Source organism: Centroberyx gerrardi, chromosome 10 (genome assembly GCF_048128805.1).
Source record: "Centroberyx gerrardi isolate f3 chromosome 10, fCenGer3.hap1.cur.20231027, whole genome shotgun sequence".
NCBI classification, from domain to species: Eukaryota; Metazoa; Chordata; class Actinopteri; order Beryciformes; family Berycidae; genus Centroberyx; species Centroberyx gerrardi.
The window spans coordinates 3,609,093-3,631,491 of record NC_136006.1 but is presented as its reverse complement, the minus strand read 5'-3'; the positions used below and the strand labels follow the sequence as shown (position 1 = coordinate 3,631,491).

General features: G+C 43.5%; 1 protein-coding gene across 1 annotated transcript in view; it reads right to left on the bottom strand.

The window, feature by feature from the left end:
• LOC139915070 (mitogen-activated protein kinase kinase kinase kinase 4) overlaps window positions 1-22,399 on the bottom strand; it is a 124,878-nt gene that overhangs the window by 23,468 nt on the left and 79,011 nt on the right. The window contains exons 10-19 of the mRNA XM_071903561.2: window positions 21,502-21,677; window positions 20,571-20,643; window positions 19,894-20,104; window positions 15,375-15,536; window positions 15,026-15,112; window positions 13,037-13,190; window positions 12,357-12,550; window positions 7,805-7,960; window positions 2,618-2,944; window positions 261-370 (exon numbers count right to left, since the gene is read on the bottom strand). Coding sequence (XP_071759662.2) covers window positions 261-370; window positions 2,618-2,944; window positions 7,805-7,960; window positions 12,357-12,550; window positions 13,037-13,190; window positions 15,026-15,112; window positions 15,375-15,536; window positions 19,894-20,104; window positions 20,571-20,643; window positions 21,502-21,677 — 1,650 coding nt within the window. The remainder of the gene's footprint in view (window positions 1-260; window positions 371-2,617; window positions 2,945-7,804; window positions 7,961-12,356; window positions 12,551-13,036; window positions 13,191-15,025; window positions 15,113-15,374; window positions 15,537-19,893; window positions 20,105-20,570; window positions 20,644-21,501; window positions 21,678-22,399) is intronic.

Genomic DNA, 22,399 nt, shown 5'->3' with positions numbered 1-22,399 from the left:
CCTCCTCTAGAATATAACCTGGAGTCCCACAGGGCTCTATTCTAGGCCCCACCCTATTCTCCCTATACATGCCCCTCCTCAGTGATATTAACCACTAACATGGTGTTTCCTTATGTTATTATTAATTAAGAAAGGAAGACAGACAGACAGACAGACAGACAGACAGACAGACAGAGAGACAGACAAACAGACAGACAGAGAAAGAAAGAAAGAAAGAAAGAAACAAACAAAACCAGGAGGATAATCTAACGGCGGTTTACCTGGCGGCGTTGCGGTGCACGGCCTGGTTGCTGGGCGTGGCGTTGCCGTGGTGATGAGGGGAGTCTCGGCGTGACAGCACTGGGGACCTTGACGTGGTCCTGACAGGAACCTTTCATCATAAAGACAGTGACCGGCTCACACACACACACACACACTCTGAGTGCGTGTATGTGCTTGACACTGGCAGCGAATACACAAAAGATTAAAACTGAACAAATCCTCCTAACAACCACAGCTGGCACCATCATGAAGTCCTTCAGAGAACTTTTTAATTTAGCCAACTATCCAGCAGGCTAATTTAGCAAAGCAACCAATGTTAAATGTTAACATGCAGCTACTACTAATGCTAGCCTCCACTAGATATGCTAGCTAAATCAGAAATCAATACGGTGATGGTTAGCTAACAAGATAAAATGAATAGTCTGACAAGATGGATTTGTTTCCAAATGTAGGTTATGGACACAACTGTCTTGTCTTTAGTCCTAGTCTCTACTCCAAAACACTCAGCAAGCAGATACTATGGCTAGCTAGCTAACAAGCTGACATTATCCAAACAAAAAATCAATCAGATGGATCAGTGATTAAATGATCAAATCCCTGCCAAAAACAGAACAGAAATGAGTCTATTCCATTTTTTTGAGACTGCCAAGTTGTATGTATACTGTAGAAACACAATCAGCTGTTCACTGCCACCGTTGCTCAAGAGCCGAGGACCTCCAATATGGCCGCCAGAGGGTGAGCTACATCACCTACAAGCCCTCTATAACGTCTGTTGTTGTTGAGAGTGAATTTGCAGACCAAAAAGATGCAATCTTCCCCCAAAATATTTCCTTTTTCAATTCCACTCAATTCAGCACCACAGAAACAAGCAAAAGCATCACACCAGTCAGGAGTTAGCTTTTCTCCTAGGTGGTAGTTCAGGCGCCTGTCTCATGACCACAGTGAAAGAGAGGTACAATATATTACGTGTTGAAGAGCCACACATCCTCACAGAACTTCTTTGTAATAGCGGTAGGTGTTTCTACAAGATCGCAAACTCAGTGCAGCCGAGGTGACGCTTTGCATGTTTGTGTCAGAGGAGAAATGTTTTAAGCCAATGAAGAACAACGGGTAGCATCCAAAGCGTAGCATAACACAGCAGTGCAGAACAGAACAGCCCAGTCAATGCAGCCAATATCATTTAGGTATGAATAACACAGAAAGCCATGATTACAGTATGGGATAATAAGGAATTACTTACGGTCAGTACTAACGTTAATGAAAGGGGCAACCATTCCTAACATGGTGTGATAAAACGCTCCAGTGTTTCCAGACTGAAATGAAGTGCGCTCCTGCCATTGTTGTGACAAGTGACGGTTGTGGAGAGGGATTTGCATTGAGAGAAATGTACTAACTTTGTAGTGAAACTGCATGTACTATACAGTTAAGGTCCGACAGGGCTGTGGGTACGACTTGGCAGCAACTCCATTCACAACGGAGGGTTTATTTTTGTGGAGTTCAACTTACTTTCGCTCTATAGATTGAACTATCATTTTACTGTGTGGATTCTGTCTACCCACGTTTGTCAGAGTTCCAAGTCTCAAATAGCTTTCCCGTCCTTCCTACTCATTTCCTACATTTTACCACAGCTTCCGACGCCCTATAGAAGAAATGTCTTCAGAATGCTGAAATGCAAAACCTGCTGCTGCTTTGCTTATTTTCCTCTTCTTCATCTGCAGCTATTTTTACATCCTTCTGTGGATGTAAAAGGCTGAATCAGATTTGCGAGACAAAGGAGAACGAGATGGAGAGAGAGAGAGAGAGACTGTAACATCGTCTCCTACAGTTCAGCCATCACTCGGCTGGGTTATGAAGAGGTCACAGACCGATTACTGTGGTTCATAATAACCGCAAGCTACCTTTCTCGATGTGTACCACTGATTCACAATGCACAGCAGAGTGAAGCTCAGCTCCCTCTTTGCCCAGATATTCTGTACAGAACAATATCTGATCCCTGAGGAAACCGACAAGTGACACTGAATCTTGATTATGTGGAAACATTTGATTTAGAGCTGCCAACCAAATTGCATATTTCAAAAACCCTATTTGATTTTTCATGTGGATTTAATTAAAGCAGTATATCATTCCCCAAGTCTTTTACTGCACCACCACTTTGGCTAATCATAATTTGAAAAAGAAAATCAAATAAAAAATGAATTATTTGATAGGGTGGGAAGCTATTAAAGTAATAAAGTCAACAGTCTGGTCTCTGGGGTTATCAGGAAGGTCTTTCTATTTGGTCAATTAACAGGAAATTGAGTCTAGTATCTAACTACTTCTACCAGTCTATACCGGGGGTCTTTCCTGCTGTCCTTACCCGGGGCGGGACTTCCTCTGTGGGGGTCGGCTCGTGAGCCGAGGGCCTAGGCTGGGGGTGGGGCTGCGGGTCAGTGCGTGCAGGCATTGATGATGAGGAGGATGGTGATGAAGATGGAGGGTGATGGTGATGGTGTTGATGTTGGTGGTGTTGGTGGTGTTGGTGTTGGTGGGGTTCCTGGCTGTTGCGGAGGTGAAGGTTTGCAAAGCTAGGAGCCAGCTGAGACTGAGACACGACGGGCGGGGGGGTAGCGGAGGAGGAGGAGGCAGCGGCGGTCGAGGACGCCACGCTGCCGCTGCTCTTTAAAGCAGCCAGGTGGGAGCGGACCTTCCAGATGACAAAAACAGAACACATGCAGGGGGGAGGAGTCAGTCTGCATGCACTCTGACAGGGGCTTTGAGGAACTTTTAAGGGGTTCTTCAGATTGCAACCATAAGGGAGCCCCTCCTTGAGGAACCCCTTCATAAAGGTTTCACGAACACCTCCGTGAAGCTCTAACATATCGCTGTTGTCCTGCGAAAACCTCCAGCCTAACTCCAGCCGTGGTCATTTTCATCTTGAGAAAAGAAGAAAGGAGCGCTTCTTGGATCTGAAGTAATAGAGAACAGCAGAAACAGGAGCTCTGCAGTTGGCGGGTACAACAATACCTAAAAATATATATACTAGGGATATCCCTTGCCACTCACGTCAGATGAGGAAGTAAAGGCATGAATTCCCCAAAGAAAACTCAGTCTGCAGGTACAAAAAAGGTAAAAAGCCTTTATTATAGTGGCTACATAATTAAATCAGCGACCAACGCTTATCGACCAAGAACTGGTCTTCATCCCCAACGCGTGGGGTTTTTCTTTGGGGAATTCATGGCTTTACTTCCTCATACATATCCGACGTGGCTGGCAAGGAATATTCCTAGTATATATTTTTTTAGGTATAGGTAATTTTTAGGTTTTGATTTCAGTTGAAGGACTACATGCTCCTCTATGGGTTGAGAGAATGCTACCACCCTCGATCTCATGAGGCTCTTTGAAAACCCCACTGGATAAACTCAAAAAGTCCTGGTGGTCGAGATGAAAACAAGGCCGGCTTTCTTGGTTCCTCAAAAGTTGACAGTTTGGGGGATACCAGGTTTTCACTGGACAGCGACGATATGCAGGTCCTTCGAGGTAACCTTTGTACGAGGAACCCTGAGGTGCTTATTGTTCTCCCCATCAGTGGTTCTCAACTGTTTTCCATTGACGCCCAAGAGTCTGCTGGTTTCCACTCCAACGATAAAAACCACAGCAGATGATGTCACTGATTTGCAACATTCAGCCAGAGAGGAGGAACTGATCGGAGAAATCAGCTGGGGTTGTTTTTGTTTGGAATGAAAACCTGCAGACTCTTGGGCGTCAATGGATCATAGGTGAGAACGACTGGTTTAGATCTTAGAAGAACCCCCAAAAGGCCCCCCTAGTCTTTCGAGTGCGATGGGAAGGGATGGGAAGGAACACTCTCACAAAAAAAAGGTACACACACTTGTACCTGTTGTCACTGAGGCTGTACCTTTTAGAGGAGCAGAAAGGGGAGGAAGATCAGCAGCGAGGGAAAAGAGGACAAAACCTGACAACGTTCGCTCTTTATTCTGATCAGTATTTTAGATTTTAGTGACCAACTGATAGAAGAGAAGGTGCAGCCCAAGCAACAAAAGGTATCATGCTGTACTTTGTTTTCTGAGAGTGAAACAGGGGGAAGCAAACAACTTCAACAAGACTGTAACAACAACAGAAGGCACAGAGAGGGGATTGGAGGAAGGAGGCTGAGTGGAGCCTGAGACAAAAATAGTTGAAGCTGTCGATGTTGACTCAGTCCTTTGATTTGACGCCAGACTACGGCCATTTTGAATCACTGCTAGCAATCATCTGGTTTGATTCATTTAAGGATGAAAAGGCCTATTGGATGAAACCAACAGGGTCTTACTTCAACACTGTCATAATAGGTTGATTACAATATGAAATGATATGATGATATGTTCTCCGAGGACATGAGCATTCAACAACTCTTAAATCTTCCTAAATGTCTCATGGTACTGCATGGTAAATCATTTAAAAAAGCTCTGAGTTGTTCAGGTAAAATATTAAATTTGGATAAAACATTTTAAAGAGAACCATCTCAGTGTTTTAAGTGTTGTCTCCCATCCAGTTTTCATGACATGAACGATATGTGACGCTGGACTTGGGCGCTGTCATTAACTGTTAGAGTGAGATCACATGACAGTTTCACCCATTTCGGGCCTCAGGAGGACTCAGTCTCACCACCAATACTGAGCATGGACATGAATTGCATTAACGAGGCATGAACACAGGCTGGCATGCAAACATAATGTGAATACAGTAACATACATGTACACATGACCGCATACACTTAACACAGCATGCGTGCATTCGTGGATTTTAGGAACGGTGGCAGCAAACATGAAGACTGAGTGGTTTTTTTTTTAACCGTTGTGTATCGAGGGAGGGTTGACTGAGCACCCACGGCGTTTTTAAAGCATCTTCACATTCATTCACACGTTCACAGCCTGCTGCACATTCACACAGTTCAACACATTCGCACAGTGAGCTGCCCAGTGGAACCACAGTCTTCTGCTGCTGGCCGCTGTGCAGCTCCACTTCACTTTCCCTCCAGCGATCGCGGGTTTGAACCAGCGACTTTCCGATCACATGCCCACTTCTCCAACATCCAGCTCACCACTCCTACTAACCTCGACGAGTCCCTGAACGTGTCACCAATTCATATTCAATCCACCATCACAAGTAGGGCTGCACAATATTGACAAATAATCAATTATTTTCCTGGATATTGCAATTACGATATAAACTGCAATACAGTATACAGACACAGATTTTTTTTCTCAATATTTTAGAGTTTTCAGCAAAGAGGAAACAAGTTTTTTTTTTTTTAAATGTGCAATTTAATTTATAGGCCAGAAGTTGTGCTCAGCAGCAGAATATCATTTTGAGCAGCAACCACTCTGATAAAATAATTGTAGCCTCTTGCAGTTTGGAAATTGTAGTTCATATTGCGATTTTCTCTTTGTTTTTATTAACTGTGCAGCCCTAATCAGCAGGCCTTGAAGTGAAGCCATCCATCTCTGATTCAGTACACAGTAAAGTATTTGCAGTCGAGTGAGCACATGTCAACACACGGCGTCACATTTGAGCCTAATGACTCGCAGCTAATGAGACAAAACTGACTAATCCACTTCTAACATAATGGCAGAAGCTTCATAATGCACCATTGAATTAACGCCATCGCAAACCCCCTCAACCCGCTTTTACCAAGTTCGAGCATCTTTTTTATATAATTTAATCTGTGTGACATATTCAAAACAGATTGACTTTGATGAACTGTGATTATTCCTGCTTAGCGGGGTGAATCCTCCGCTGGAGAGATGAGTAACACCGCCTGAGTCGCCCCGCTGAAGTCTGTGCGAGTATGAATTATGAATGCTTTAATCACCAGCTCACAATGAACGGCTACCTGGAGGACGGACCGCAAAACGCTCAAAATACCAACTGACAAACTTCTCTCATGTTCACACACACACACACACACACGTATGCACACTTGGAAAAAAACAGTGTCTGATTTTGTAATAATTAGACATTTGCTGAAAGTGCTCTTGTTCGCCTCGATGAGTGGGAGGAGAAACCTGTCAATCAAACTGTTAATCACAGGAGAAAGATAATCAGGGTTGGGATCAATTCCTTTTCATTGCAATCAATTCAATCAAAGGGAAGATTTCTTTCAGATGAAAAAATAATAATAACATTCCCATAAACCACCATTAGCTGTGTGCTGCTATAAAAAGCTCTTCTCTTCTCTCCTGTGAAAATTTGCATTCTTTCATTAGCTTGTAGATTAAATGCAGTTTCACAATTTACGATTTCAAATGAGTGAATTCAAAGAGAATTGATGACAACCCTGTCTGAAGAAGTTCAACAACGGCAGAAAGTTGGATCCATTTTCCAGATGAAACAACCTAAAGGAGTGGAAACACATTTGAGGGAGAAAGAAAGTGAAGAGAAGCAGAGTGAAGCCATCGACTTCAGATCAAGAGGATAAACACTAATGAGACTCCCAGACAAGAGCGTGAGAACAAAGAGTTTAGTCTTTTGAAAATCACCTGAAACAAACAGAAATCCTTAATGAGACAGTTTATGTCAGGAGAATAAACAGAAAAGGCACAAACAGACGGGCAACTTCTAGAGGCAACGGAGGTGGGAAATATTGCCACAGATACGACAACTTGGACGAAAATGAATGTGGATAATTCAGTGAGTTATAACCGGTGTCCGAAATTTACTTTTTGGCTCACCTGCCAAGGGATGGTAAACTAAAAAATGAACCTATTTTTTCCAGGACAAAATAATTAATATACATTTTCATAGAAATATGTCACCCTACCTGTTAATGCTATTCAATGTGTAGAATCAGATACTGTGTGAAACATTCAATAAAAAGATAAAAAAAATTGCTCACTAGGCTTATACAATGGATCTTTTTTAAATGTTGTTCTTTTCAGTTGCCTAACACCTGCTGTGTGTCACCATATGGTAATAATGTGAAGTTTCTACTAATGTTAGGCTGGTTAACCACTAAGACAGCAGAGAAACAGGCAGCCAATCAAGCCTGTTTGATATGGAGCCATTGTTTTGGTTTGATTTGATTGGCTCATAATCAGAGAGAGAGAGTACGGTGGCCAGCAGGGACAAAGTTTGAGAACAGGCAAAGGCCAAAGACTGTATTCACCCGAGGCTTTCACATGTTGTTTCAAAAGCAGCATTCGGTGCTTGGATGTTTATTTCGGACACTGGTTAACAAATAATACATAATTTTTTACATTTTTAACACTATGCCATGTGGTGGACGCCGTAATCCAAAGTGGATTACAGTACCACCATGGATCTGTTCATTTTCAGCATGGGCGGCCCCAGTAGGAATTGAACCCCCAACCCCGGCAGCGTGCCTCGCTCTACCCATCAAGCTACAAGACCGCAAAATTTATCGTGAAAAAAGAAAACAACTATCGGCAAAAACCGCCCACCAGACCTTGAGTCAAAATGTTGCCCATATACGACGGCCTTGAAAGTAAAGGAGGAAGAACGCGTTGGGGTTTGGGTGTGGGGGGTTTGGGGTTGCCGTGGTTACCTGTGGCTCCACGGGCCGGTGCATGGCGGGCGCGTCGGAGGCCGAGTTCCCGTTGGGGTAGGAAGACTCGGAGCGGGGCGGCACCGGCGGCTGCTGGGGTTTGGTCTGCGCCGCCTGGGGAGAACCCTGGATGTTCTTACGGTACCGCTCATCGGCCTGGGGAACACACACACACACACACACACACACACACACACACACACACACACACACACACACACAGGGCAAGGACACACACACACAGGGCAAGGACACACACACACATAGGGCAAGGAGACGCATACACAGACACAGAAATAGACATAGGACATACACACACACACAGACACACACAAACACATGGCAAGGACATAGACACATATGCAGTAACACACACACACACACACACACACACACATATATGCACATGTACACAAACGCACACACACGGCAAGGAGACACATACCCAAACACACACACAAACACACAGACACAGTAAGGATACACAGACACAGAGGTAAACACACACGGCAAGGAAACACATTCAAAACACACACACACACACACACACACACACACACACACAGCAAGGAGACAGACACACAGACAGACACATACAAACAGAAAGAGAAGCAAGCACACAAGGACACAGACACACACACACACACACACACACACACACACACACACACAGGCAGCAGCATTAGTAGTGGTTTGAGGACACAGCGGAGTGTGTAAGGACACACACAGACGTCACAGAGGAGCGGTGAGTGGACAGAAGCCATCAGGCGCTACGGTTTGTTAGTTTCCCCCCGCGGAGCAGAGACGCTGTGTTCCAGCAGATCAGAAAGTCATCAGTGGTGCAGACACACAGCGGGAACAACACAGCGCTCTGTGAAGGGCAGCGCTGCCGTTGTTGTTGCTACAGCGTTATTATTATTCCCACAATCCTGCTAGGATGACATCACTAGGCACTACGACCAGCAAAGAGTGTCATGCATTTTTCACGTGACAGTAAAAAAAGACAGAGAGGTTACGACACACATCGAGGTCCAGGACACTGATTTACGTATTGAGGGGGTTTTGTTTGAAAAGGGGCGCCAGTTATATTAAATTCAAGTATTTTCATTCATTTTCAAAACTTTCAAGGTCTTATTTTTCCTCAAATTCACAAACTTGCAAGAATTTTCAAGGACTGCGGGAACCCTTTTAACATATTAATTGTGCCATGTGCACTTTGGTTATCCAAAGCGCATTACAGTAGCATGAATCCATTCTTTTTTAGCATGGCTGGTCCCAGAGGGAATTGAACCCCCAACCTCCTACCCACTGAGCTACAGAGGGAATAGACATTTTGGCTGAAAATTTGTTTTATTTATCATTGGAAAGCTATCTGATGGTCAAAAGAACACATTTGTCATCAAACAATATTCAAATAAAGGGGAAATCCTGAAAGACTTTTTGATTAAATGTATTAAATTTGGTGCAAAAAGGGCATAACTACACTTCATAGCTTTTTATAGCTTTTTATTGAATACCAGTTTTTGGAATCTTAATTGCTGTAAAAGTATAAATGGTTCCTATGTTATGTTCTCAATAAAAAAAGATCCAATCATGTAAAGTTTTGTTTTTTGCTGTGCTATAAAATGAGGAAAATGTCACTTGTGCCCCGTTTCGCTCTCAGCCCACGATGTAATTTGGGAACATTTCAGTCTTGATTAGGGTCTTGTTAGGCTATATGAATAATACATATAATTTGGGAAGATAGCTGAATAATGGTCTTGTAAAACTACATGAATATTAAACATAATATGGGAACATAGTAGCTCAATTAAGGTCTTGTTACACTAAAGATTTTACATGCAATTTGGGAACATAGTAGCTGAATTATGGCCCTGTAGCACTGTATGAATATGTAAAATACTCTGAAAACACAGAAGCTTTGCTGGAGCTCCTGACATCTCAAGCTACGGAAATCCAAATTAAAGATGCATTCAAGGACAACCCTTTTTTTCACAGTGGATTAAATATTAACACTGTCTCCAGAATTTAAAAGAATATATTGAATCAGAAGAGGCAGTGTGGTGAAATGTGTCACGGAACAGAAAAAGACCCTTTTTCATCGTTTCTGAGCCACTGATGCAGTCTGGCTCCGTCCCTAAGAGGAACTGTATAATGAAATCAACTTTTGCTCTATTTTCAGCAGTGGCAAATTACAGGGAATGGTTTGGTGAGACAAACTGGAGTACAGTACATTATTATACAGTACCAGTTCAGGATAGATGCAGGATTAATGCATGAGGGGGAACAGCTACAGGTCAGGCCTCAGAAGAAAAAAGCATGTCTGAAATCTAGATTCCCATCTTCTCCAGGGCTTCCACATACTGTCGCATCCATGTCTTCTCTACTCCATATCACACCTGGTCAAACAGCATTTGCAGATAATTCTTGGCATATTCTTTAGTTTAAGTACCAGATGGGTGAGGTTTAACGCATCAGCGCACTTCAGATAGTGTCAGGTAAGTTGTCATTCACAGAAAAGTATAGACACTTTACAGTTGCATCACAAATCTCCTAGCTGGCGCCATCATGGAGGACCAGTGGAAAATTGGCTGTGCATAAGTAAAGGCTAAATATATGACAAAAAAAAAGACGGTGTCATGTGGCTGTAGATCAACTGTAAAAGTGAATAGTGTGATAAGGTGGATTTGGTTACTGTGACACAGTAAACTGTCTTGTCTTTAGCCCTAGTCTCTACTCCAAAACACTCTGAGTTGTAGCTTGAGAAGAGTCAGCTCAGTTAACCTGAACAAACTGTTAGCTAGCTAACTAGCCAGCAAACACACTGATGTTAATGTGGACATGCTAACACTAGCTGCTACTAGATGGTTAGCTGACCAGATACTGTGGTTAGCTAGCTAACAAGCTGACATTATCTAAACACAAAATCAATCAGATGGATCAGTGGACATGGCCAAACAACCAGCTGTTCACAGCCACGGTTTGCCTAGAGCTGAGGACCTCCAATATGGCCGCCAGAGGATGTGTTTCATCACCTACACTTTCAACTAAATTCCTTTGATCATCTGAACTTTCTGACATTTGTTGCACTGTCCTATGTAGCAAACCCCACCCACCTGGTACTCCAACCATCTTAAAACAAACACCAAGAATCATATGCAAATACTGTTTGGTCCATCAGGTGCTACCAGGTTTGGCTTATAAATTCCTGCCTTTCCTCTCCCACCGGGTGCGAAATGGGAACAGCAGGGTGTCAGAAAGAGAGACAGGGATTCACACTGAGGACTAATGAGACGGCTCTATATCTTAGTAAGTCATTAGCATGGTGGCAAGGCAACAGCGAGGCTAATTAGAATAGCAGAAGTGCCCTCGCTAAAGGGGAGTAGTTCACAGTAAACTGTTTCTTCAAAGTGGTTCAGGCAGGAGGAAAACGCTCTCTGTAGGAGTTTGGGAAAAAGTCAAATTATGTCAAGGCGTTTTCTAGAAACACCACTTATAGGCCAATGTAAAGACCATGTAAAATATATAGCAATATACAGGATACAGAATGTAAGATATATGCCAATGTATAGAATATAGGATATTGGATATAGGCTATGCCAAGTAAACTTCTTAAAATAAGATGAAACTTAAATGATCCCTGTAGGGAAATTGGGTTCATGCATTCGTAGGGAGAATGCATATGTATTGGAAAATTACCTGTACACTATCCCCGATATTAAATGTATATGTTTTAAAGTGGGAGCCATGAAGAAGCGAGAATGAATGTGTTGGTGGGGACAAAATATGATGGTGGTGACTGAATTACTCAGAGGAAGTTAAGCAGCCCTAAATACAAAATCTCACAGGGCAGTTCAAATCAATCCAACTTGTTACCATGTTCAAAATGAATTCGGTAACACATGACAGCATGCATTTAGTTTCGGAGCCCAATTCACCTGTTTCTATGTTCTTTTCGCCTTTTCTTTGGGGAAAAGACATTTCGAAAAGCCCCTTGGAGTTTCTTTGTCTCATATGCACAATTTGTATTTTTTGTATGTGCAAATAAACGAAAACATAATATTTTTAATTTTTGACTTCAAAACGCGAGGATATTTAAGAGGTGTTAGGATCTTTTGTGTATTTTTATTAGCGCTGGAGGAGAATAACAATGGGCAGCAATTCTCTTTTTCTTAAATTGGATGGATTTTGAGGAATTCTAAATTTGGAGAAATATTTTGTGGGCTTATTGTAGAGGGCATATTGGTTGTTGTCTTTTGGTCAGAAGAGCCAAGTCATCTAGACTTGATTATGAAGGAGGCCAGCCGTTGTTTGAAAATTGGACTAAAGCTGTATCGTGGACCTGTTTTACTATTGGATAAAGAGTTTGGAAAGAGACCTTGATGAATTCTGCTCAGTTAGCTAGGCTACAAAGCAAATGGCATCCCCACACCAGCAGCTAGCCATCACCATGTACAGACAGCACACCCGAGAGCAGCGGGAGTGAGTACACACAAGCAGAGGAAGCATTCTACAGCGGTCAGTATCACGGCAGCGAGCTGCGAGGGTTCACCTCTCTGATTGGCTCAGAGTCAGGGGCGGGGCCTTGGAGTTCAGGGACCGGTAGCTTGGTGTCTGTCGTTTTCTCCAGACTCTGATTTTGTGGGGACTTGGTCCTCTCGAAGTCAACGTTCTGCAGGTCCTTTGCCGTGTCCGGATCGAGGTTCTGCGTGGGCTTCTCCCTGTCCGATTCGAGGTTCTGTGGGTGCTTTGCCCTGTCCGGTTCAAGGTTCTGCGGGTGCTTTGCCCTGTCCGGTTCAAGGTTCTGCGGGTGCTTTGCCCTGTCCGGATCAAAGTTCTGTGGGTGCTTTGGCCTGTCCGGATCAAAGTTCTGTGGGTGCTTTGGCCTGTCCGGAACGAAGTTCTGCGGGTCCTTTGCCCTGTCCAGATCAAAGTTCTGCGGGTGCTTTGCCCTGTCCGGATCAAGGTTCTGCGGGTGCTTTGCCCTGTCCAGATCAAAGTTCTGCGGGTGCTTTGCCCTGTCCGGATCAAGGTTCTGCGGGTGCTTTGCCCTGTCTGATTCAATGTTCTGCGGATGCTTTGCCTTGTCTGGTTCAAGGTTCTGCGGGTGCTTTGCCTTGTCTGGTTCAAGGTTCTGCGGGTGCTTTGCCCTGTCCGATTCGAGGTTCTGGGGGTGCTTTGCCCTGTCCGGTTCGAGGTTCTGCGGGTGTTTTGCCCTGTCCTGTTCGAGGTTCTGGGGAGGTTTGGCGCTCTGTTGCTGGGCTGGTTTGCTACCATCCAGGGGCTTGTGTTGCTGGAGCGACAGCAGGTAGGCCTGTTCCTGCTGCAGCTGTTTCTGGAGCTTCTGGGCTTGGCGCTGCTCCTCAAGCTCCCGCCATTTATACTCCTGAGTACAGGGAGGGGGAAGTTGAGCCAGAGCCACTGATAGAAAGACTTTGGGCAGGTTGCACTATTGACACCATATTGCTTCTCTTTTATTCTTTATTCTTTTATCAATGTCTCCGTTAGCTGACACCTCAGCGACCGCTATTCTCCCTGGGATCCACAAACATCCGTACCTATGGGCAATTTAGAGTCTCCAATCCACCTGACCTGCATGTGTTTGGACTGTGGGAGCAAACCGGAGGAAACCCACGCAAACGCAGGGAGAACATGCAAACTCCACACAGGAAAGGTCCTTCTTGCTGTGAGGCAACAGTACTAACCAGCTCCTTCTCTACAGCACTGATGTGGTCAGTGCAAATACACAATAATAATGCTGATCATCATATCACCACGGTGAGATGCTAGGTGTAATTTGGAGCTACTACATAATCACAAGTCACTTAGCGTCTGCAAAGCAACAGCAAGCTTGTGGAGCAAACGTGGGTTGGACACTGAAAACCATAGTGGTCAAATCTTATCTATCAATTGTTCTTAGAACTTGTGCTTAGAAAGCTTCACCTCAACTATTACCTTGTGTAAAAATGTTTATTCATTTATTGGTATTTCTTTGCATTGCATCACTTCATTATTCATTGTTCTCAATGGACAAGAACATTTTCGGGAAAAATAACGGTGCTACTAAGAGGTTCAGGGCCTAAGCCCAGGCAAGCATTAAGGTACATGCAGTTTAATAATATGAGCTCCTTTTTGGAGAGCTGTGTAGTTTTGCAAAAATGTAACTGCATGTCTGTTACAACAGTTGAATTGTGTCAGTGGTAATTACACCACTGTACACACAGCAATGATTTTTACAAGTTTATTGTTTTGTAGCTTATCGCCAGAGGTTTTATCCATGTAAGGCAAGAGTGCGTTGGCTCAAACGTGTGTAATTATCTTTATTTTAACCAAAGCAATTTAGCCAAAGCAAATGTTTGAATACTTGAAACTAGCTATGACTCTATCCAAGTGTGAAAGCCAATCATGATGTAAAGGAAAAATGTATTTTAGCCTGACGTTTCTGAATGATGATGGTGGTGTGGGAAGTGATGAGACAATGACAAAGTGATGGTGTGAAGCGTGGAAGGAGGGATATGAGTGGTCATATCCTTTCATTATTTGAGTATCCTTCATAACCCCAGGAGGAACAGAGTCCATTAACAATGAAACGGCATCAAGTCAAGCAAACCCCACAAATAACCAGAACCCCTGTCCTCCGCGAAACCTGGAACATCTGGAAAGAAAACAGGGGAAACCCTTTCTTCCTGTTGGATGAGTTGTTTCCTGGCGACATCATCACTAAGGGCCCGTAAACATCCCGACTTCCCAGCGAAAAGCTGAGAACGGTTATTACGTTTCAACCTCAATATTTAACAGCTCCCTTCGGATCTACAACAGTCATAAGTTAGACCCAAAAATTTGATTGAGTTCAGATTGGAAGCAAAAACAGATTCAGGAAAGTTTGTGTAACGGAGGGATAATGAGTACCTGCATTAGAAAATTTAACAACCTGGGAGTTGGGGGAAACATTTTTCAAAAACCAGCGACATGGGATAGAGAAACTGATGGAAATAACATTGAGGAAATAAATTTAGAGAAAGAGGGAGAGCAAAAGGCAGAGAAAGAGGAAAAAATAGAGGAAAGAGACAGAGGGAGGGGGAGAGAATGAGAGGAAGAGGGAGAATTCTCTATTTCACTCTGACAAAACATAAACGACAGAAAGAGGGAGACATTTCTAGTTTTCCCTCCTAAAAAAAGATCAGATTGTCCCAGGTTTATAGTGTGGAAGCAAACACTCACCAACAGCATGGCCTGCTCATGAAGCAACTGCTGCTGCAAGATCTCTAGGTGCCTTTGTTCCTCTTCCAATTGACGACGGATGTACTCCTGTCAATCAAACACAGCCCGCCCCGCCCCCGGGAGTTCAATACCAGACCAAATCGCATCTTGTCTGCAAAAACCTCCAGGTAGAAAACCCTGAGATGAAGTGGGAAGTGTACAAAGTGTACATCTTGTTGTGTTTGGGGACGTTTAACGGACCAGACAACTAGATCTAACAGCTTAACTCAGGTGCACGGGTAGCAAACACATGAAAAATCCCGATAGAGACACCTGACTTCTGTCAGGTGGATCTGCTCCTGGCTCCTACCTGTTCACGGTCGGCCCTCCTCTTCTCTTCCTCGGCCCTCCTGCGTTCCTCTTCCTCTTTTCGGCGTCGCTCCATCTCCTCGACGCGTCTTTTCTCCTCCTGCTCGCGGCGGCGCTGCTCGCGCTCCTGCTGCCTCCTCATCTCCCGCTCGCGCCGTTGTTGCTGTGTGCGGCCACAGGAGGCGACAAGGAGCAGGAGGTTAGTGACAAGAAATATCGAAGGCTCCGTTCACACTGCAGCTTAAAGTGTCCCAATTCCGACTGTCCCCTCTCATGTGACTCAGATCTGATGTTTTCTAATCAGTGTGAACAGCAAAAAGCTGCATGGAGTCGCATTTTATCAATTCCAGTCTGGACCACATGGATATTTGGCACAAAATATGAAGCATGTAACCTACATGTGCCCGTGTATTTGAACGCTCAAATCAGAATTTTTATTTTTTCATGCATGGAGGACAACAATTGATCAGCTGTTGTTCAGGTTCAGTGGACCAAGACATTATTGATAATGGTAACTATATTTGCAGAGCACAAAATGCTATAAAAGAAAAGAAACTGAACAAACATATCAGCAGTCAGCTGTAATGACAGACTTGCATTTCTAACTCCATTAACTCCATTAGCTCCTTAAGGTCAATTCAGCAAAAATCCACACTACTCATACTGGGCTGCCAGCAAAATAAACAAGAGCCAAAAATGAATTTTCTACAATAAAATAAGTTTGTTTGAGATAAATAATTGTGATTACTAATCATGATCACAATATCAAGCAAAACACGAGGTTGCCACACTCACTTGGACATCAAATTCAACGACTTTTCAATAACTTGACATGACACAAACTTAGTCAAACTTAGACATCACGAGGCCTCATTTGGCCTCAAATGGTGAAATCATAAATTTTAAAACTGCAGCTAAGTAACTGAGGCATATGGATGAATTTTGGCCATCCATTCATTTTCAAAAACTTTTAGGGAGTCGTTTTATTTTTTTCTCAAATCCACAAACTTTCCAGGACTTCCAGAGCTTGTGGGAACCCCGAAAATAACCAGCAGTATCATTCAACCCTCATTCCACACTTCCTAAACTCTGGTTTCGTGTTGCATTGTGGGAGGAACAAAGGATGGCAGTAATGTCTATCCAGGATACAGAGACCTTTATGTACCTGGTCCGTTGAAAAAAAATGGCAGACATTGAATCGGCTGACAGTGATAGGAAAGAAGTCTGTCTTTGCCTGAGAGCACCAAGATGTCAACATTTCATGCGCTGCCTTAAGACTTAATCATTTAATCTGAGTAACATGTTAAGTCTGACTGGCAGTTATCTAACACTTGGCTCTCAAAGCAGACGGATTAAGAAATTACACTGATCTGTGTCCGTCATCGTCTTATGAAAAGGTGCGGTGAAGGCCGCGGGGCATCTGCAGCATCGTGACGCATCAAATTCCACATTCAACACTCGGGCTTCCAGAGGAGGCGATCCATCAAACAGGAGCGCACACGTACAGAATAGCGGTATTTCACCGACATGGCCCGAGTTCAACTCGGCTCACGGGATCCGATCCCCTTGTGCTTGTAAAGTATATTTGATCTACAAGCACTGTCATGAATCACGAGGGCGCCTCGGGCTGCGAATGTTGTGGGAAAACGCTGCGATTTTGTTTTCTCGCCATGTGCCTTCGAGGCGTGCAGAAGTTATTCAACATCTATTCATGAGCCTGCTGACGTGCTCAAACATATTCAATTTAAATGCATCTTTTGAATGTGGGAAATGTGCAGGTGTCTCATCATCTCATCCTCAGCCTTTTTGTGATTCTTGTACCATTTTATTACTATTTACTTTGCCTATAGTTTTAATTCATCCATTGGTGTTGCCTTTGCTTCTCTTTTAATTTATACTATTGCATGTTTGTTTTACTATTGTATTCTGTTTTTTTTATTCTGTAAAAAAAGCACTTGAACTGCAGCCTGTAGGCCCTGAGCAATGTCCTCCCTGCTTACTGAGAGTTGGCGAGCCAGCTGTTGTCTGCAAACTGAAAACAAACAGCATTATTCTCTTTCTCTGCCTCATTCTACATCCGTCTTTTTCTCCATCTACCTCTCTCTTCATCTCTTTAACATCCTCTCTCTCTTTCTTATTCACTTTGACTCCCTCCTATACAGTATTTAGCTACATCTACCTCTCTCTCTCTCTCTTATTCCCAGTCCTATTCCTCCATCCCTTTAGTTCCAGCTAACATTTTCTCCTCATCTATTTTTGGTCTTCTCTTTCTCTTTAAGTCTCCTTCCCTCCCTCCCAGAGAAATCAGTTCTGTCTACCTCTCTGTCTGACTCTATATTCATCTGTTTCTGACTCTCCATCTCCCTTAATTTCCCTCTCTCACCAATCTCTAGTTCTACTTTCTCTCTCTCTCTCTTCCCATCCAAGAGAAACGGAGAGTAAATGCAGCTTCCAGAGACACTAATAGAAAAAGACCACAGCTCACTGAGATAACGGCTAATTACAGCAGGGATTTTCAAACGTTTCCTCTGGGGACGCCAATTAATTTTACTTTTTTTTTTGCATTGCGGGCTTAAATTGATTTTGCAGTCTACCGTCTAGGTTTATCAAGCAAAAATCTTGTTTCTAGACCACTAACCTCCTAGACAAAAGTCTTTAATCCAGCCTTCATTACACAGAAGCTACGGCTCATTGCAATAGCCAATAACCTTAAGCTGCAGAAGGCAGGACTTTAATGTAAAAATACAACTTATCCTCATACATATCCGGCTAAATCACAAATTGGGGCTGCAGAGAAGACCGTCCCATCCTTCCTAATTGAGACGCCGTAGATTCACCAAAAGTGACCAAGTGAAACTTGAGTGGGTCCAGAGAAAGCTGGGCCACGTTCAAAGCTCGCACCGTTGGGGGCGTCCTGGTGGATTAGTGGTCTGGGGCGGATGCCATGTGACCGCGATGTCCTGGGTTTGGGTACGGCCTGGGACCTTTGTCTCATGTAATTCCCCTCTCTCTCTCCTAATCTTTACTGTCTATCTCTACTGTAAAAAAAAAAATCATAAGAAGGGCAAAAACCCAGAAAAATAATATTTTAAAAAAGCTTGCAAAGCATTTTGTGATTGAACAATATGTTCACGGCCTCTGGGGTGCGTTTGATCCCGTTGTGGTGTGTGTGTGGGGCTGTAACCCCGAAGCAGCAGTGACGTATAGAAACAGCTGACTGGAAACCGTCATCAGCGCACCATGGCTTCACAATCAAACCAAACTGGGGTCTGGGGATCTTATGGGGTCTTTGAGGAGGCTCTAGGGGTCCCCAGCTACATATGGTTCAATTTCAATAACATTTAATTCACTATAAGTTATCATGAACAGAGAATGACTCTTCTGATCAGAGGTTTCACTCTCCCCACCGTTATCGGTACAACAAAGACCTTCTTAGCTGAGGATCCCTGGGACAAAACCTTAACGAAACAGGGATTGTGGTCGAAAGCGTATGTGTTTAAGGGAAAGTTTGGGTCCCCATTTTGATCATCCCGTGAACTACCATTAGTTCACGACCCAGGCTTTGAACACACGCTGCTGTAACCCAGCTGGCTAATGGAGGAGGCTGCTGTAATGGAGACGGACCAGATAGGCCGGGCTCTGAGAGATAAAGGCCGATTAGAGGAAAGCAGCCCCGGGGGTCCAGAGCCAGATCCCTGCAGCACCACACTAATCACTGCTGCTGCTGTCAACATCACACACCAGAACAGTAATGATAGGGAACCGTGTGATGTTTGACATTTGAAGGAATAAACATGTTTACTCATGAACAATATGGATATGTAATTTTAGGTTGCGGCGAAGCAGTGTTATTCCAAAGTTACTGACAAGGTAGAATACAAGCGGATGCATATAAACACACACACCAGAAGTATACCAGTGTGTATGTGTACATGAGTGAGTGTATGTAGACTCAAGATGAGGAATCATTGGTCCTGATTTCTGGCAATAGAGACCTTTAAGTTTTGTCAGCTCTACAAGCAGCCACAGCTAGCGCCATCATGGAGGTGGAGAATTGACAGTACACAAATAATGTCTACGCATATAACAACAAGACTGTCTTGTCTTTAGCCCTAGTCTCTACTCCAAAACACTCTGAGTTGTAGCTTGAGAAGAGACATTTATGTTGACATGCTAACGCTAGCTGCTACTAGATGCGTTAGCTAGTGTGCTAATCAGATGTGACCAGATACTATGGTTAGCTAGCAAGCGGACACAAAATCGATCAGTTATATCATTGGTGAAATTATCAGTTTCCAATCAAAAAAGATCAGAAATGAGCCTATGCCTATTCAATTCTGTTGAGAAGTCATGTTCATAGCCAAGAGCTGAAGACCTCCAATATGGCTGCCAGAAGGTGTGCTACATCACCTGATAGCCCGCTATTTTCACTTGCTCTTCGCTCTCCATTATAGTGATAAAAACTACAAGATCTAATGTGGACTCTTTCGGCTGAGGTTCAGTGATCCCGATGTCCTCACCTCCTCCAGCCGCCTCCTCTGCTCCTTCTGCTGCTCGATGCGTTTCTGCCTCTCGGCCAGTAGTTGGCGCTTGTACTCCTCCTGCTCTCTGAGCTGCTGCTCCTGCAGGAGCTGCTGGCGCCGCAGCGCCTCCGAGCGCTCCTTGTTCTCCTGCTGCAGCCGGATGAAGTCGCGGCGAAGGGTCGACTCGCCCGGCACGTTCACTATGGAGCTGTTTGGAGGAGGGAGCGGAGAGGTGTTAGCGGGTATGCGGGCTAGCATGGAGTTTCATCAAGAGGTACTTCAACGTTAATCAGCTCAGGACACAAATTAAATTAAGTCTGATTTCCCGGTATGAGGATAATTTGGGTTTGGTGCGGAAGGGGCATTGACATTTTGGCCAAAGATGACTATAATATATCATTGGAAAGCTCTTGTTGAGCAGGGAACATCTAAAGAATAAACAGAAAATCCTAGCTTAAATTTGGTGCAAAAAGAGCGTAACTGCACTTGCTTGTTAAAGAATATCAATTTGTGTGAATGCATGGCACTTAAGCTAGTTTGTGATTACCCAACAGTCTGACCAGACATACAGCAGACTAGTTGGACTGCAGAGACAACAAGAATCTAGCTTGTATTATTTCATATTGTAATAGTGTTATGTATAAATGCATTATAATACTACATTATAATATTACCTTGGCTCTCCTTCTTGCTCAGGTGTTTCCTCCTCCTCTTCTTCACTGCCACTGTATTCATACTCTGTCTCATCTGGAGATATGACGGAAAAATAAGTGATAAGTAACAAGAAAGTCAAAGTGGCTGGTAAAATAAAGTGGCTAATAAATTTGAGAATATACACAAACACAGACAAAAAAGTTAGCTTCCCTCCTTGCCAAGCCTTGAGGCCTCAATTCCTTCTGGGCCTCTTTGAGAAAATTTGAGATTTGACTGGTAAATCTTGAAATATTTCACAGTCTCACGAACAGAAGTAAATAATTTAAGGAATGGTGAAGGTTTGTACCGCCTTTGTTAGCAGAAAATATGTCATACATCCTTTTAATTATCCACAAATTTTGGTGAAGGTGTAAAGCAAAATGGTTTTTCCTCCTCTGCATCCCTTGTTTGAATATTTCCCACTGTGGACATCCATTAAGCTACAGCAAATCCCTTTGAGGTCCGCCATGTTTAATTAGCAGCTGCTCGCTCACCACACTACAGTGAAACAACTGTCTTTAACCAACACAGTACTGCTGTCAGGTAAAAACCTGGTAAATCCAATGTAGGCGTCAAGATTTTTACTTGAATTGAAAGATTACATGGTCCTCCAAGTCTTCAGAAAATATTATGACATTTAGACTTTCAAAACCCATTGTATCATTTCAAAAATATGCAGTGGTTAACCTAAAAATGACTTGTTGATATCCACGTTTTTACTTGAACTGAGAAATTACCGTTTATTTTGGGTTTTTTTTATGATCTTTGGGCTTATGAACCCCTTTCAAAACCCATTATATCATTCCAAAGCTCAGGTTTGACTATTTCAAAATAAGATGAGGTAAGTTTTTCTGTTCAACCGCAGCGATAAACACACCGCACCGCACCAGCAGCTCTCCCATGCGGACTCACCCTTCTCGCCCCTCTTCTTCTTGGTCCGGTCGATGTGGTCTTTGAGCTGGATGCGGACCTGCCTCTCGTTGGGCTGGTCCCGGATGAAGGGGTGTTTCAGCAGCTGCTCAGTGGGGGGGCGCTGGGTGTAGTTCTTCACCAGGCAGCCCTCAATGAAGCTGAAGAACTTCTTAGACCTGCAGGGGAAAGACAGGACGGATGAGTTTGATTACGGGGCGCTGTCAGGGTTAGGGGTTTGATTCCCACTGTGGCCTCTAATAACTTAAGCTCTATGGATACAAGTTTATACTGTACCTAATGGCAAGTTATATTAAATATTCTGGAATAGGAATGCACCGATCAGGTTTTCTGGTAATCTGTAATTCTGATTCCAATGACAGATTTTAGAACAGCGTGATCAGCCGATCATCAATCCGATCACGACTGAAATGATGCGTTTTAGCTGGACTTTCTACTGACAAAAAGTGCACAGCAAATACAAACAGTTACAGTAATACAGCGCTGTGTTTAACAGATTGTTCTTATGGCTGCATGACATTTCTGGCCTAACCATGTGGAATTAAATCATCAATCATTTATCCAAACATAGTTATTACATGTTAGTGTGTGCTTGATGCTGCCAGTAATGCCTGGAAAAGGTCAATCAAACACTCTGAAAACTCTCTGTTCAGAAAGTTAAATGAAGTGACCAAGTCTCTCTCTGAAAGTTAATAGAGATGGGCCGGTTCTGCATCACAAAAACAAAAAAAAGCCTGATTCAATGAGACTGCATAGCTTTACTTTTGTTCCACAAGAACTGAGGTTGTAGCAAAGAGATGAGGATTAAACAGTTGCCCCATTAGCCTACTATTGTGGAGATTGATGGTGACAACCATTTATTTAATGGCTGGGTACGACT